Below are 16,009 nucleotides of genomic sequence, written 5' to 3'. Positions count from 1 at the left end.
CTCGTTTGAAGTTTGCCACAAGCCACCTGGGAGACACACCAAACATGTGGAAGAAGGTGCTCTGGTCAGATGAAACCAAAATGGAACTTTTTGGCCACAATGCAAAACGATATGTTTGGCGTAAAAGCAACACAGCTCATCACCCTGAACACACCATCCCCACTGTCAAACATGGTGGTGGCAGCCTCATGGTTTGGGCCTGCTTTTCTTCAGCAGGGACAGGGAAGATGGTTAAAATTGATGGGAAGATGAATGGAGCCAAATACAGGAGCATTCTGGAAGAAAACCTGTTGGAGTCTGCAAAAGACCTGAGACTGGGACGGAGATTTATCTTCCAACAGGACAATGATCCAAAACACAAAGCCAAATCTACAATGGAATGGTTCACAAATAAACGTATCCAGGTGTTAGAATGGTCAAGTCAAAGTCCAGACCTGAATCCAATGGAGAATCTGTGGGCAGAGCTGAAGACTGCTGTTCACAAACGCTCTCCATCCAACCTCACTGAGCTCGAGCTGTTTTGCCAGGAAGAATCGGCAAGAATTTCAGTCTCTTGATGTGCAAAACTGATAGAGACATACCCCAAGTGACTTGCAGCTGTAATTGCAGCAAAAGGTGGCGCTACAAAGTATTAATGCAAGGGGGTCGAATAATATTGCACGCCCCACTTTTCAGGTTTTTATTTGTTAAAAAAGTTTAAAATATCCAATAAATTTCGTTCCACTTCACGATTGTGTCCCACTTGTTGTTGATTCTTGACAAAAAATTAAAATTTTATATCTTTATGTTTGAAGCCTGAAATGTGGTGAAAGGTTGAAAAGTTCAAGGGGGCCGAATACTTTCACAAGGCACTGTACATGTATGTATGTATGTATGTATGTATGTATGTATGTATGTATATATATATATATATATATATATATATATTTATTTATTTATTTTTTTTTTCCCCCCCACAGTGAAAACTTCCACATTTTCAAAATTTTGGGGGCAATTTTTGAACATTTCTTGATGGAAAAATGAAATGTTAAAAAATGTTAAACATTTTAAAAAAAAATCCACCAAAATTCGCTGGATTTTGGTTGATTTTTTTCCTGAATGTTCCTAAAGAAATTATTAGAAGTTTTACTGACATATATATGCAATCACTTTAGATATTTCTCAGATTTTTTTGGAAGATTTTTATTCATTTTTTTTGAAAATATTTACAATTTTCATTTTTAAAATTTTGATTTCTTGCCAAACTTGGGGATTTTTATTCAACACATTTTTTAAGGGAAACTTAAGGAATTTTCTTCCTGAAGATTTTGCAAATTTTTATAAATTTGAGGAATTTTTTAATGAATTTTTTGGTTTTTTTTTTCAGACAAGGAAACAATATTTTTTGGTGTCGTAAATGAAGACAACAGGAGGGTTAAGACACCCAAACTTGACAATCCTGGTAAAATAATAGCTTAAAATAAGTTTTCCAGCTAATTTTAAGATCTCAGTATTCTAAATATCACATCTTATTTCATGAAGTCTTGCTAATCCATTTATTACTTGTTCTACTGGCAGATTTTTCAGGGTTTTCAAGGTAAAAGTTCCTTGAAATAAGCTTTTTTCTCGTTTTAAAAGGGGGATTTTTCCAGTGGAGTTGCTGGTGTGCTGTTTTATTCATAATTTAGTAAACTTATGATTGAAGAATCACTGTTTTTTGTTTAGTTCTTTCATTGTTGGAGCAGACACTGGTGTAAAGAGGACATATACTGCAAGTCATATTTAAAAAAAAAAAACACTTGAATTTGCTTGCATGAGGATTTGAAGTACTTTAAAATCTTTTCTCCTGGATCAGTGAACAATAATACAGCCAGTGAATTCAGAGGGTGGAACTAAAGTCAGACATGGCTGGTTCAGTTTTCCTCCCAAAAAGAGAAACAAACGAGGCGTTGAAGGCCCAAAATAAACTGATACTGGCATCATTTACAACCAGCAGCTCATTTGTTGCTGATTAAATGCATAAAGTCAGATACTGGATGCTTTCATCCAATCTGACTTCCACTTCAATGAGTGCAGTTATTTTTAGCACAGCTGTGTCTTTTGAATGCAACGATCAGACCAGACACGGGAACAGAGAACCTCCATCAGTAGTGGTTAACCAACTGTTTGAACTGCAGTCAATGGAGGATACGGACCGTTTACACTATAAACCCGTCGCTGTGTGCATGACGGCACGTCTCCGTGGCCTGGGGGTCACGTGTGACGGCAGAGCGTCACATGGTCAGCTGTGGTGTGTCATGTACCCTGTGGGGCACCAGCGAAGCGCGAGAGCCGCTGCCTGACGTCATCTTGGCTCAGCTTCAACTGGGTCGCACATGGACCACCTCTGTGCTGCTAACGTGATCAGCTGTCTGCACTGTCCACGAAGCAAAGTCAACGTGTGAAGTGAGGAGTCCTCATTTTGCTCGGCTTCATGATGCAGTTAGCTTCATCGGCTAATTTAAAGCTAGACGAGTTTCAGAGGCAAGTTCAAGGAGCGGAAGGTCAGCCTCATGCGATGCTTCTGCCTCCAGGTGGAAAGTGTCGTATTGTGTCAGTTTAACCTGTGTGGTGTTAGTTTCCTGTTCATATATGTCTTGCTGCCTTTTATTTATCAGAGCTTTTAACTTTACGGGACCAGAAAAGAGCTCTGCACTGCAAAAACTCTAAGTCTTACCAAGTCTGTTTGTCTTTTTAGTCAAAATGTCTCATCCCACTTGATTTAAGATAAATTCACTTAAGTGACATTTCAGCAAGATGGAGGGACTTGTTTTAAGACAACTCATCTTAAATATCTTCTTCAGTCAAACAATCTTGAAATGATCTTGTTTTGAGTTGTATTTTACAAGAAAATTCAAAATAAGTTTAACCCTCGTGTCGTCCTGCTGGTCAAATTAACCCGTTTTAAAGTTTGAAAATGTGGGGAAAAAAGACAGATTTTCACAGTAAAACTTCTAATGTCCACATTTTCAACATTTTAGGGAAATCTTTAAACATTTTTTGGTGGGGAAAAAAATGTTAAAAATGTTTATTTAAGCACATTCACACTTTTATATGAATGTTCCTAAAGAAAATATTACAAGTTTTACTGATATATATGGAGTCGCTTTCGATATTTTTATAATTTTTCGGAAGATTTTTACTCATTTTTTGAAAATTGAATTCTTTGAAAAAAATTCTTTGAAAAAGAATTTTCTTGTCAAATTTTGTTGGATTTTTAAAAAAAATTAAACTTTTAAAGGAGATTTTTAAGTAATTATTGGAGTTTTCTAGCCGAAGTTGTCGCAATTGTTTTTGTTGATTTTTTAGGGATTTTTTTCCAGACAAGGAAATAATATTTTTTGGTGCCTTTAAAAGAGGACAACAGGAGGGTTCATACATCTCAAATTAGAAGGTTTCATGAAAGCATAAATCTATTTTTGAGTGAAAAAAATGTTATTTTTTTAGCATGTCTGGCTTATTTTAAGACACCTAAGCTTTACAATCCTGGAAAATTATAGTTTAAAATCAGTTTTCTCAGCTAATTTTATTTCAAGAGATCTTACCAAGCCATTTTTCACTTGTTCTACGGGCAGATTTTTTTTCCCACTTATTTCAAGGCAGAAGCTCCTTGAAATAAGTTTTGTTCTTGTTTTGAGAAGGGCTTTTTTTTCCAGTTCAACCTGTCAGTGTAAACTCACCCCGGACTGGTAGAGGCCGCCATGCTGGCAGCACACACTGAAGGTTTTGACGGCTGGAGGCGGCTCCTCTGTCAGTAGCAGGGTCTCCTCCAGCTCGATCTCCTTCTCCAGCTTCACCAGCACAGGAGGCTCCACTCCATACCTGAGATAAACGTTTGACCGTTTCAACAGCAATGAAATGCTACACTGATTTTAAACTGCCTCTAAATTATTTCAAAAACTCACTTGGAGACGATGCGGCCGATCTCCAGCAGGCAGAGACAAACCTGCCGAGGTTCCTTGTGCAGCACTGAGGCAGAAGACACAGCAGTTAACAGTTAGAGGCTGACCGGAGTTAAAATCATCTGAAGAAGCAGCTGTTACCTCTGCTCTCTTTAGACAGAGGACAGTGGATGGAGCAAGAGGCCCGACGAGTGACAAAATTCACGTGTGAAACTGAAAAACGTGACATTATGAGCACATTAGATAAAGTTAATTGCTCCCTGAGGGGACGTTGGTGATTCATGCAGAAGAGGATGGAGGTTTGGGATGGAGAGCACAACTTTAAAAACACCCCAGGGCATCAACAAAAAGTATATTTGAGAGTAGAGTCTATGTGTATGTGCTTTGTGAGATTTGCTGAAACAGCAGCTGAATGGATTTCTTTCCAAATCGTCCCAATCCGGTGTTTTGGAAAGCAATTACTTGTAATGAGTGATCCCCCATAGAGAGTACTCAGGGTGATTGCTCTCTTCAACAGATCCTATTAACCCATTAAGAAGTAAAGCTTAAACAACACAGTCGGCTCTGCAGATCTGATTTTACTAGAAGCTTACGGCTCAGATCTAGTCTGTTTCATAGCATTAACATCCTCAATATGGAGCCCAACATTAATGAGCTACACTGCTGGACTAGGTGGCAGTGCTGCGTACAAATCTGCTCTACACCGGAGGAAAAATGTTGTTTAATGCGACACGGGACTGCAATCTTACCAAGTCGATTTGTCTTATTTTTAGTCAAAATGTCTCATCCCACTCGATTTAAGATAAATTCACTTAACAAGTGACATTTCAGCAAGATGGAGGGACTTGTTTAAGACAATGCATCTTAAATATCTTGGGGAACTTCGGTTTTTTTCAACCTGGGGTCTGTTTTCATATGTCATTTCATACATGTGAGTGATGGAGAAATGAATTTTCGACATAGCTCCAGTATTTAGCCAGGCAGGAAGCTTAGCAGCTCAGCTAGCAGCTCAGCTAGCAGCTCAGCTAGCGAAAAGTATGGGGCAACTTGCCCCCCCGAAATCGCGTGATTTCGGAACGAGATTTGCTTTCTAGCGTCCTGAGATTTGGATACAGACCACAACAAAGAGCGATCGCCAGGTAATGTGGAGGTTTTCGTTCACTTCTCATCTCTAGTATGTTGTGGGACACTCGTTGAGACTATCTGAGCCGGTCAGTGTGGGGGAAAAAAAGCACGTTAGGGCGGACTTTGACGCGGGGGGGCAAGTTGCCCCATACTTCTCGCTAGCTGAGCTGCTAAGCTTCCTGCCTGGCTAAATACTGGAGCTATGTTGAAAATTCATTTCTCCATCACTCATGTGTATGAAATGACATATGAAAACAGACCCCAGGTTGAAAAAAAAAACGAAGTTCCCCCTTAAGTCAATGTTGAAATTATCTTGTTTTAACCCTCATGTCGTCCTGCTGGTCAAACTGACCCGTTCTACAGTTTGAAAATGTGGGGGGGAATATTTTCACTGTGAAAAGTTCCACATTTTCAACATTTTTTGGAAATGTTTGAACATTTTATGATGGAAAAAAAGAAATATTAAAAATAATGTTTCTTTAAGAACATTCTGAAAAAAAAATCCAGCGAAATTCACTGGATGTTCTTAAAAATATATGAGAAGTTTTACTGATAAATATGGAATCACTTTAGATATTTTTAGGATTTTTTTACTCTTTTTTGAAAATATTTACATTTTCATATATTTTATTTTTTTAAAATTGTATGTCTTGCCAAATTTTTTTTTTAATAAAACTTTTAAGGGAAACTTAAGGACTTTTCTTCCTGAAGGTTTTGAATTTTTTTTATAAATTGGGGGATTTTATTTTAATTTTTTTCAGACAAGGAAGCAATATTTTTTGGTGCTGTAAATGAGGACAACAGGAGGGTTAAGACACTTAAGCTTGACAATCTTGGTAAAATGTAGTTTAAAATAAGTTTACCAGCTAATTTTAAGATCTCAATATTCTAAATATCATATCTTATTTCAAGAAATCTTACTAAGACATTTTTCACTTGTTCTATTGGCAGATTTTTTCACTTTTTTCAAGGGAAAAGTTCCTTGAAATTAGTTTTTTTTTCTTGTTCTGAGAGGAGCACTTTTCCAGCGTGCCTTCTTTTACCTGAATTTTAAACTGTCCTCATCTCCAGTTCTCGCTAAAGGATGAAATGTTTAAAGGAAAAAAGGGAGTTATTTTCCTGATGTGGTCAAGGACACACAGGAAAACTCATCATGATATCATTTCCAAAGCTTTTAAACTGACTTGGCTGGTAATAAAGCAGGTGTAAGGAAATTATTTGGACACATACTTGCACTTGAGTCTCCTGGATTAAATGATTTACCAGCTAGAATGAATTCTTTCAACTGTTCTGCCTGTTTGTATAAAACAGACCATGAAAGCTGAGTCCTTCAGCTTAGCAGCAGAAAATGTTTACCTGCTTATTTAAGGCGGATTGGGACAAATTATGGAAAGCTTTGGCACCAGCAGGCATTTTAATGACCAATTACTTTGCGTTCTTACAGGAATGTGTTACCAGGAAAATGTTCCAAGTTCATTTCAACCAAAAGCAAACAACGTTCCTGTTTCCAAAAACTCAAAGGTCGTATTTACTTGAGTGTTTTTTCAGGCCATCGATTCTGACAGCGTTCAGGCAGTCACAAAATAATTAGCAGCACTTAATAAAACAGGAGAAGCATAAACAGTGAAGCTATAAAGGATGCATCTGCTCTACTTTGTCAGTAATATGTGGTGCAGCTTTTTACCGAGGCCCTCTGACTCAAACAGGTACGTCTCCTCCACGCCGATCTGTCGACACCAGGCCAGGAAGTTGGCCGTGTTGTCACGAGCGAAGAAGGAACCTGGAGAGGCGTCCCGCTTGCATGCAACCTTCCTTGTGGGAAAGAGCTGTCAAGAAAAACAGAGAAAAAAAAAAAAAAAAAAAAAATCAATCAGTGGAGGCAAATTGAGTAAAAAAGTAAAATGGGTTGAAAATGTTGCAGAACATTTATTCAGACGAGAGCATGCACTGCAAAAACTCTAAATCTTACCAAGTCTGTTTGTCATATTTTTAGTCAAAATGTCTCATTCCACGTGATTTAAGATAAATTCACTTAACAAGTGACATTTCAGCAAGATGGATTTTGGTATGAATGTTCTTAAAGAAAATATTAGTTTATTAAAATATTAGTTTTACTGATATATATGTAATCACTTTAGATATTTTTAGGATTTTTTTGAAGATTTTTACTCATTTTTTTGAAAATATTTACAATAATTTTCTTGCCAAATTTGGGGGATTTTTTGGAAAATAAAACTTTTGAGAGCAACTTGTAAGGAATTATTGGAATTTTTGTCCTAAAGATGTTGCAAATTTTCAGAAACTTGGGGAATTTTTTGCTGATTTTTTTTTTTTTTTTTGAAACAAGGAAACAATATTTTTTGGTGCCCATAAAGGAAGACAACAGGAGGGTTAATACATCTCAAATAAGGAGGTTACATGAAAGCTAACGTCTATTTTTGAGTGAAAAATTGCTATTTTTTAGCATGTCTGGCTTATTTTAAGACACCTAATCTTGACAATCCTGGCAAAATAAAGTTTAAAATAAGTTTTCCAGCTAATTTTAAGATCTTAGGATTCTAAATATGATATCTTATTTAAAGAAATCTTGCCAAGCCATTTGTCACTTGTTTCAAGGAAAAAGTTCCTTGAAACAAGTTTTTTTTCTTGTTTTGAGAGGGGCATATAGTGAGATGTATGTCTTAAATGGACTGAAAGTGCAACAGAAGCTGGGATAATGAGCAGAATATTGAACTTTAACATCTAGACTTCCAGTCACATGACCACAGCCTGGTAAAGCTCACCATCGAGGCCCGTCTGGAACATTTTATTGACGCGATGCACCAAATAAACAAACCAAAAGTCAGAGATGCGTTTGTACTGTGACCTGCAGATTTCTCCTCAAACATCCTGCACACGTGAGCGTGAACGTCGCCCTTCGTAAGATCGTCCGAGTCTATTTTCATCGCTGCAGACTGACTCACCTTGCCGAGCGCAGAGGGGCAGCTCTGGGCGATTTTGGTCTGCAGCACGCCAATAAGGTGGCAGAGCTTCACGCCGTTGTTCAGTTCCTCCATGAAAAACTCAGCTCTCACTTCCTCTCCTGCAAGAATCCATGAGAGAAATACTAAGTAAAAGCACACACAGGAGACAAGCTGAATGGAAATTATCCTACTTGAAATGACAGTTTGTTCTTTAAGGTTAAAACCACAGGACAGAGTTTTTTTTTTGTTCCGTTTTTTGTAAAACACAAAAGAGAAAAACCATTAGCTCTTCACACTGCAAAAACTTTAAATCTTACCAAGTCAGAATGTCTCATCCCACTTGATTTAAGATAAATTCTCTTAACAAGTGACATTTCAGCAGATGGAGGGACTTGTTTTAAGACAACGCATCTTAGTTATCTTGTTAAGTCAAACAATCTTGAAATTATCTTGTTTTGAGTTGAATTTTACAAGAAAACTCAAAATAAGTGTAACCTTCGTGTGGTCCTGCTGGTCAAAATTTACCTGTTTTAAAGTCTGAAAATGTGGAAAAAATATCTTCACAGTGGAAAAACCTGATGCCCACATTTTCAACATTTTTGGGACATCTGTGAACATTTTTTGATAGAAAAAACAAATGTTAAAAACGGTTAAGAACATTCACAAAAAAAAAAAGAAAATCAACCAAAATCCAGTGAATTTTGGTTGAAATTTTTTTTGTGAATGTTCTTGAGAAAATATCAGAAGTTTTATTGACATATATGTAATCACTTTAGATATTTTAAGGATTTTTGGGGAAGATTTTTACTCATTTTTTAAATATTCACAAGAATTTTCTTGCTAAATTTGGGGATTGTTTTTTAAAATCAAACTTTTAAGGGAAACTTTTAATGAATTATTGGAATTTTCTTCCTGAAGGTTTTGCAAATTTTCAAACATTTGGGGAATTTTTTTGCAGATTTTTTGCATTTTTTTTCCAGACAAGGAAAGTTGGCAATTCTTCGGCAACTTGATGGCAACACCTTTGACCAATCACACTTGAAGCATTTTTTGCACTTACTACAGGTTTTTCCTTATGTCTGAATTCTTGCTTGTGTTGTACGTCACTTTGGACAAAAGCGTCTGCTAAATGAAATTGTGGAATTGTAAATGGTCTGTATTTATATAGCGGTTTACTATACCTGCAAGGTACCCAAAGCGCTTTACATGATACATCACATTCACCCATTCACACACTGATGACGGAAGCTGCCATGCAAGGCGCTAACCATGACCCCATCAGGAGCAATTCGGGGTTAGGTGTCTTGCTCAGGGACACCTCGAACACGACGGGGCGAGGATCGAACCGGCAACCCTTCGGTTGCAAGACGGCCACTCTACCCACTGAGCCATGCCGCCCCAATTTGTAGAATTGTAGAAGTAACTTTCTTTTTCTTGTTGGGGCATTTTTTTCCAGTGTAGCTCTTCAACAGAAGACTCCTCAAGGATTTATAACACTCCCACAAACCCTGATTGTAAATAACTTCCTTAAGGAGCTCCACAAAAGGCCACAGAGGGAACAAAATCCACAATACCATCACAATAAGTGACAAAGATTGCTCCATAAAAGCTTACTTCCCACCCAACAACGGCCGACCCCCTGAGGCCAGAAACCTTAGCCACGACAAACCACCTGCTTCTGCAGCATCCGGCTCCTCACGATCCGAATGGTCTAACAGTTAAGAAGGTCTACAAATGTGGGGTACAGGCCATCGTAGTCACACTGCCAGTAACTCATGCTGAGGGTTTAGTATCTGCCCACATTCCTCATGAGAAAAACTAAATGCCTGCTTCTTAAAAAAGTGGATTCAGCTGTCAACAATAGAATCAGCTTCAGTTTCCTCACTGCTCCATTGTATGTGAAAGGACAATAGGTGTCAGTATAATGGTACAGACTGATGAAATGAGGGATTTTCTTCCACTACTGGTTCTGCGGTTTACTAAGGGCTGGTTGGAAATGGCAGCATCCAAATCCAATTACATGGTGAGGCCTGTGTCAATTGTGCTCCAGTACAGTATTTTCCTCGCCTGGAGGGGAAACGGGTGTCAAGTGTTGATTCACAAATGAACAGGTTTGATCACATGCACTCTGCTGTGTAACACACTTGAACAAATTTCATTAAAATTCACAGAAATACTTCAAAGTGTCAGAGTTGTTTGTGTGACTGTCAGAGAAAGACAAAACTATTTCTACTGGCACATGCTGCTTCTTACCCAGCATGCCGGTGAGCCAGATGGCCAGATCCTCCTGCATGGGCACCAGGGTGGCTTCATGTCGCACCGCCAGCCACTGGTCATACTGGAAGACGTCGGCCAGGCCGGGACCATGGCGCTGGGCTAACGGGCTGCGAGGGCTCCTGGGGCTCAGCAAGGGGGTGTCGAACTTCTCCCCAAACCACACCTGGACAGAGGAAGTTAAAGTGAGCTCAAATGCCAGAGATCCATTCAAACTGAAAGACAGGAAGCAATCCTCAGAGTCAAGAATGAGACTTAGTGGGTAAAATAAGCATAGGATGGTAACATTTCTATGATTTACATCATCTCAGGATTAGAAACAAACAGAAAGCAGGGCAGGATGTTACAGTAGACTAGCGTGACTGTCCTCATATTGAGATGCTTTTAGAGATTGATCTTAGGACAGCAACGAATCACTAAACTGGTCTGGATCGCATCACGGCTTTTCAGTCAGGGAACAGAATATTTGTGAGATCAACAATAATAAAGTGAGCCGTTTTCCACATGCAAACACACATCTGCTTTCTATCTCATCACCGCAACTCTGCCTTCAGATTTAAAGGGATTCTTCCTCAACGACATGTCCTCAGTGGGCTGTTTGGTCGATTACAAAATACTATCAAGTCATAATTCAAGAAACTTATCTAAATTATGGAGCACACCCATTAATATTCTGCTCCAGATGTGGATCACTTTGTTAAAAACTGGCTTCGACACTCTGACTGCTCTTCTAGCGACTTGAAAAAGCAACAGTGATACTAAATCTGTATTTCTACCCATGATGGTTAAACTTTGCAATCAATTACATATTCATTATATTCACTTATATTGTTGTCATTTTTAACTGTAGCACGTTTGTTCAAGTCTCTTTGTAAATATTTTTGACTTCACATGGAATGAGCAGCCAAACATTGGAGATAAAAGTAACTATTTGTTATTGCAGTTTGTCTCAGGATGTAGGAAACGTGTCTGATCTGGCTACTGATAAAAACACTCAAATCGTATCAAGAACGCAGTACACAGTTCCACCCAAAAGATAAATTATACTTGTGGAGGTGTTGACAAATAAGATGGAGTTTGGAGAGCAGAGTTAAGCATTTGGGAGATAACAGAGCAAGACTACCTTTTTATAAGATAACCGTTAATGCAACACATAGCAGCTGTAAGAACGCCAGGTTTATACGACTAAAAGCTTTCATTTTAAACACTGGGTCATTCCAGGTGAAATGACCAGATATTCCTTGGGGGTGTTGCTGCACCATCTTCAAATTAGTCCTAAATTTGCATGCCATTAGATAGTCACAAAAGTACTTTCTATGCAAAATTGTAGGCCTGTAGCTCAAATAGTTTGAGTTGTAGGGGTCTGAAATTTTCAGAATTTGGGCTATAAAAAGCCTCGCCAGCATTTTTTGCATCTTTAAGTGGTTATTTCTCAGCCTTTAGACATACCGGAGAGCTGTGAGTTGGTAAACAAGGCCTCTGCATGTAGCTAGTGCCCCACAAACATCCCCAGGTGTTTCCCTACACTCTGCAGGCCATGGGGGCTTGCTAAAAATGCTAAAAATTAAGAGATACCTACTCACGAGTGGGGTTTGGGACCTTAAAAGTACTAGAAATACTGCACAGAAGTGTTCTAACACCCCTGGGTTCCATTCTACACAAACTTGTGTGATAACTTAGCAAACTGGAGCTTTCTAGGTTTTTAATGGATTTTAAATTGGCTATTTTTGGTGGCAAAAATCTCAGTGTGGGACAGGTACCAGAGACCCCAAATTTTTCTACAAGACAGTTCCATCTGTCTTTTATCACTGTACAAAAAAGCAGCAGGGTTATATTTGTAGTTACTGAGATATTCTTACTCAAAATGGCACGGGTAATGTCAAAATCGTTTTTTGCTTTTCAGTACTTTAAATTGGGATACAAGTATTAGTAGTCATTCCAATGGTAGTATTATGTATGTTTTGTTCTTTTTGAAATGTTAGTTGTTAAAGGTGACTACCTTCAAAAAGTGTAATGGTATAACTTAGGTATACCTAAGTTATAACTTAGGTATACCTAAGTTATAACTTAGGTATACCTAAGTTATAACTTGGTTATAACTTAGGTATGGGTTCTTTTGCTTGTAACATGACATTGTACAATTAAATTTAACATGTTTAATCCCACTGCACTGATACTGTAAAATTCAACATTATTGTTATTTTTAAATTAATCAACCATAAACTACTACAGAGCTCCCTGAATTCAAGTTAGTACATGTAATCTGTATGTGTATGTTATAATTACATGTATGCATTGCAAATGGGTGTCAACATGTCATTACACTTTTTGAAGGTAGTCACCTTTAACAACTAACATTTCAAAAACAACAAAACATACATAATACTACCATTGGAATGACTACTAATACTTGTATCACAATTTAAAGTACTGAAAAGCAAAAAAGTGAAATGCCCTTTTTGTCTCATAAGGTCTAGTTTAAAACTATACCTGTAGATATCATGACATGTTGACACCTGTTTGCAATGCATACATGTAATTATAGCATACACATAAATTTCTTCCTGAAGATTTTGCAAAGTTTTATAAATTTGGTCAATTTTTTGCTGAATTTTTGGATTTTTTTTTCAGACAAGGAAACAATATTTTTTGGTGCCTGTAAATGAAGACAACAGGAGGGTTAATACACCTAAGCTTGACAATCCTGGTAAAATAAAGCTTAAAATAAGTTTTCCCAGCTAATTTTAAGATCTCAATATTCTAAATATCATATCTTATTTCAAGAAATCTTACCAATCCATTTTCACTTGTTCTATTGGCAGATTTTTTCACTCATTTCAAGGTAAAAGTTCCTTGAAATAAGTTTTTTTTGAGAGGAGCATTTTTTCCAGTGTATAATTTGCAGTGCAGGTCGGTTAAAAGGTGAAGTCCAAGGAACACGTCCACACTATTAGATACTTAACCACTATTATTTTACCCCCGTCCACCTTCATAAAATGGGTTTATTACTAAATAAATTGTGCTGGAAACGTAAAAGGCATGGAAGCACCTTTATCCATTGAACATGTGCCAGTTCTCTAGTAGAACGATAACAACAGAGGTGTTCCTGGGTATACCTGTGTCTACATCAAGTCGACTTTGCCTCTTTGGGAACAGATCATGTTTACCCAAGATTTCCAAATCAGTATTTGCTCAAACACATTTTATCTCAGCTGCTGCAGCTTTACTCCACAACCAAGTTAGAGCTGGATACAGGAAGTTAAGGACAGAGAAAATGTCATACGAGTGTAACTGTAAATTATCACATTTGCTCGTTGTTTTTCTGTTTCATAAGATATATTGGAGATAAACAGTATGCATGGAGAAATATATCCCATACAGAATAAGACATGGTGCATTATCTTATAATGAAGGTTTCGTTTTCTGTGAGTGAAAGTAAAGGAGGGCTTTTGTTTTCGGTTTGGCTGCACCACAGGAACATTTTTGTTTTTGTTTCCAGCTTGGATCTGTGAAATGGGTCATGTCGAGGACTGGTGCTGTGCTAACACACTTTACTGATGTTGCAAATGCAGCAGAGATGATGCTGTCGCTTTGTTTACCCTGAGAAATGTTGGTTCTGTTTGTGATTTACATCCATCTACTCCTATGTGCGTTTGTCCTTAAACTAATCTGCAGTTAGACGGATCCATCAAACACTTGCTCTACAGCTTCTTTGAGGTATTTGTAGCTGGGTTTTTGTTGTTTGTTTTTTTTACCATTTCGGACAGCACCAGTCAAGTCATTTTAACATGTTTTCAGTCTTTTTATTAGGCTGAGCTAACAGGCTAGCTGCTTTGGAATTATATTTAACCCTCGTGTCGTCCTGCAGCTCAGATTAACCAGTTTTAAAGTTAGAAAATGTGGGGGGAAAAAAATAAAAAATTCACAGTGAAAATTCTGATGTCCACATTTTCAACATTTTTGGGAACTTTTTTGGGAAATCTCTGAACATTTTTTGGTAGAAAAAAGAAATGTTGAAAATGTTGCTTTAAGAACATTCACATAAAAATCAAACAAATCCAGCAATTTTTTCTGGATTTTGGTTGATTTTTATGTGAATGTTCTTCAAGAAAATATTAAAAGTTTTATTGATATATATATATGGAATCCCCCCGTCGAATCGCCACCTTATCGTGGTGGAGGGGTTTGAGTGTCTCGGTGATCCTGGGAGCTATGTTGTCCGGGGCATAAGCCCCTGGTAGGGTCTCCCAAGGCAAACTGGTCCTGGGTGAGAGACCAGACTAAGAGCGATTCAGAAGACCTTGATGAGAACAATAAAAGGCAAAGCCGCTACCTCGCCCGGGATAGGGAAACCGGGGCCTTCCCCTGGAGCCAGACCTGGGGGGGGAGCTCGTACAGGAGCGTTTGGTGGCCGAGCCTTGGGGTCCCGTGGGGCTCGGTCGGGCAAAGCCCGAAAAAGTAACACGGGGCCACCGCCCAGTGGACCCACCACCTACAGGGCAGGAAGTCGGGGTCGGGTGCTATGCCCACCGGGCAGTAGGCAGGAGCGGGCGCCTGGGCGTGCCGCCCCCTGGTGGCGTAGACTAGCTCTGGGGACGTGGAACGTCACCTCACTGGCGGGGAAGGAACCTGAGCTGGTGCGGGAGGTGGAGCGATACCGGCTAGATATAGTTGGGCTCGCCTCCACGCACAGCAAGGGTTCTGGAACCAGAATCCTGGAGAGGGGTTGGACTCTCTCCTACTCCGGAGTTGCCCAGGGAGAGAGGCGCCGGGCGGGTGTGGGGATACTCACAAGCCCCCGGCTGAGCGCCGCTTTGTTGGAGTTCTCCCCGGAGAACGAGAGGGTCGCCTCTCTGCGACTTCGTGTTGCAGGGGGGAAAACTCTGACTGTTGTCTGTGCTTATGCGCCGAACAGCAGTTCAGAGTATTCGGCCTTCTTGGAGTCTCTGGGTGGGGTCCTGGAAGGGGTACCGCCCGGGGATTCCATAGTTCTCCTGGGAGACTTCAACGCTCACGTGGGCAACGATGGAGAAACCTGGAGGGGGGTGATTGGGAGGAACGGCCTGCCCGATCTGAACCCGAGTGGTGTTTTTTACTGGACTTCTGTGCTAGTCATGGTTTGGCCGTAACAAACACCATGTTCGAGCATAAGGTTGCTCATAAGTGTACTTGGTACCAGAGCACCTTAGGCCAAAGGTCGATGATCGACTTTATAGTCGTATCGTCAGACCTGCGGCCGTATGTCTTGGACACTCGGGTGAAGAGAGGTGCAGAGCTGTCAACTGATCACCACCTGGTGGTGAGTTGGATCCGATGGCGGGGAAGACTGCCGGACAGACCTGGTAAACCCAAACGTGTAGTGCGGGTGAACTGGGAACGTCTGGCGGAGGACCCTGTCCGTAGGGTTTTCAACTCCCACCTCCGGAAGAGTTTCTCCTGCATCCCGGGGGAGGTTGGGGACATGGATTCTGAGTGGTCCATGTTCAAAGCCTCCATTGCAGAAGCAGCTGTTAGGAGCTGTGGTCTGAAGGTCACTGGTGCCTGTCGTGGCGGCAATCCAAGGACCCGCTGGTGGACACCAGCGGTGAGGGAGGCCGTCAGGCTGAAAAAGGAGACTTATCAAGCCTGGTTGGCTCGGGGGTCTCCTGAAGCAGCTGACAGGTACCGGCTGGCCAAAAGGGCGGCAGCTGCGGCAGTGGTGGAAGCTAAAACTCGGGTGTGGGAGGA

The 16,009-nt window shown here is 39.8% G+C and overlaps 1 protein-coding gene across 2 annotated transcripts in view; it reads right to left on the bottom strand.

The window, feature by feature from the left end:
• gas2l3 (growth arrest-specific 2 like 3) overlaps positions 1 to 16,009 on the bottom strand; it is a 54,808-nt gene that overhangs the window by 5,094 nt on the left and 33,705 nt on the right. For both annotated transcript variants that reach the window (XM_051948651.1, XM_051948647.1), the window contains exons 3-7: positions 10,262 to 10,448; positions 8,009 to 8,127; positions 6,730 to 6,871; positions 3,924 to 3,987; positions 3,699 to 3,840 (exon numbers count right to left, since the gene is read on the bottom strand). In XM_051948651.1, coding sequence (XP_051804611.1) covers positions 3,699 to 3,840; positions 3,924 to 3,987; positions 6,730 to 6,871; positions 8,009 to 8,127; positions 10,262 to 10,448 — 654 coding nt within the window. The remainder of the gene's footprint in view (positions 1 to 3,698; positions 3,841 to 3,923; positions 3,988 to 6,729; positions 6,872 to 8,008; positions 8,128 to 10,261; positions 10,449 to 16,009) is intronic.

The sequence above is a fragment of the Acanthochromis polyacanthus genome, chromosome 1 (genome assembly GCF_021347895.1).
Source record: "Acanthochromis polyacanthus isolate Apoly-LR-REF ecotype Palm Island chromosome 1, KAUST_Apoly_ChrSc, whole genome shotgun sequence".
Classification (NCBI taxonomy): Eukaryota; Metazoa; Chordata; class Actinopteri; family Pomacentridae; genus Acanthochromis; species Acanthochromis polyacanthus.
The sequence above is the reverse complement of the archived record's forward strand: the minus strand, read 5'-3'. Positions and strand labels throughout refer to the sequence as shown.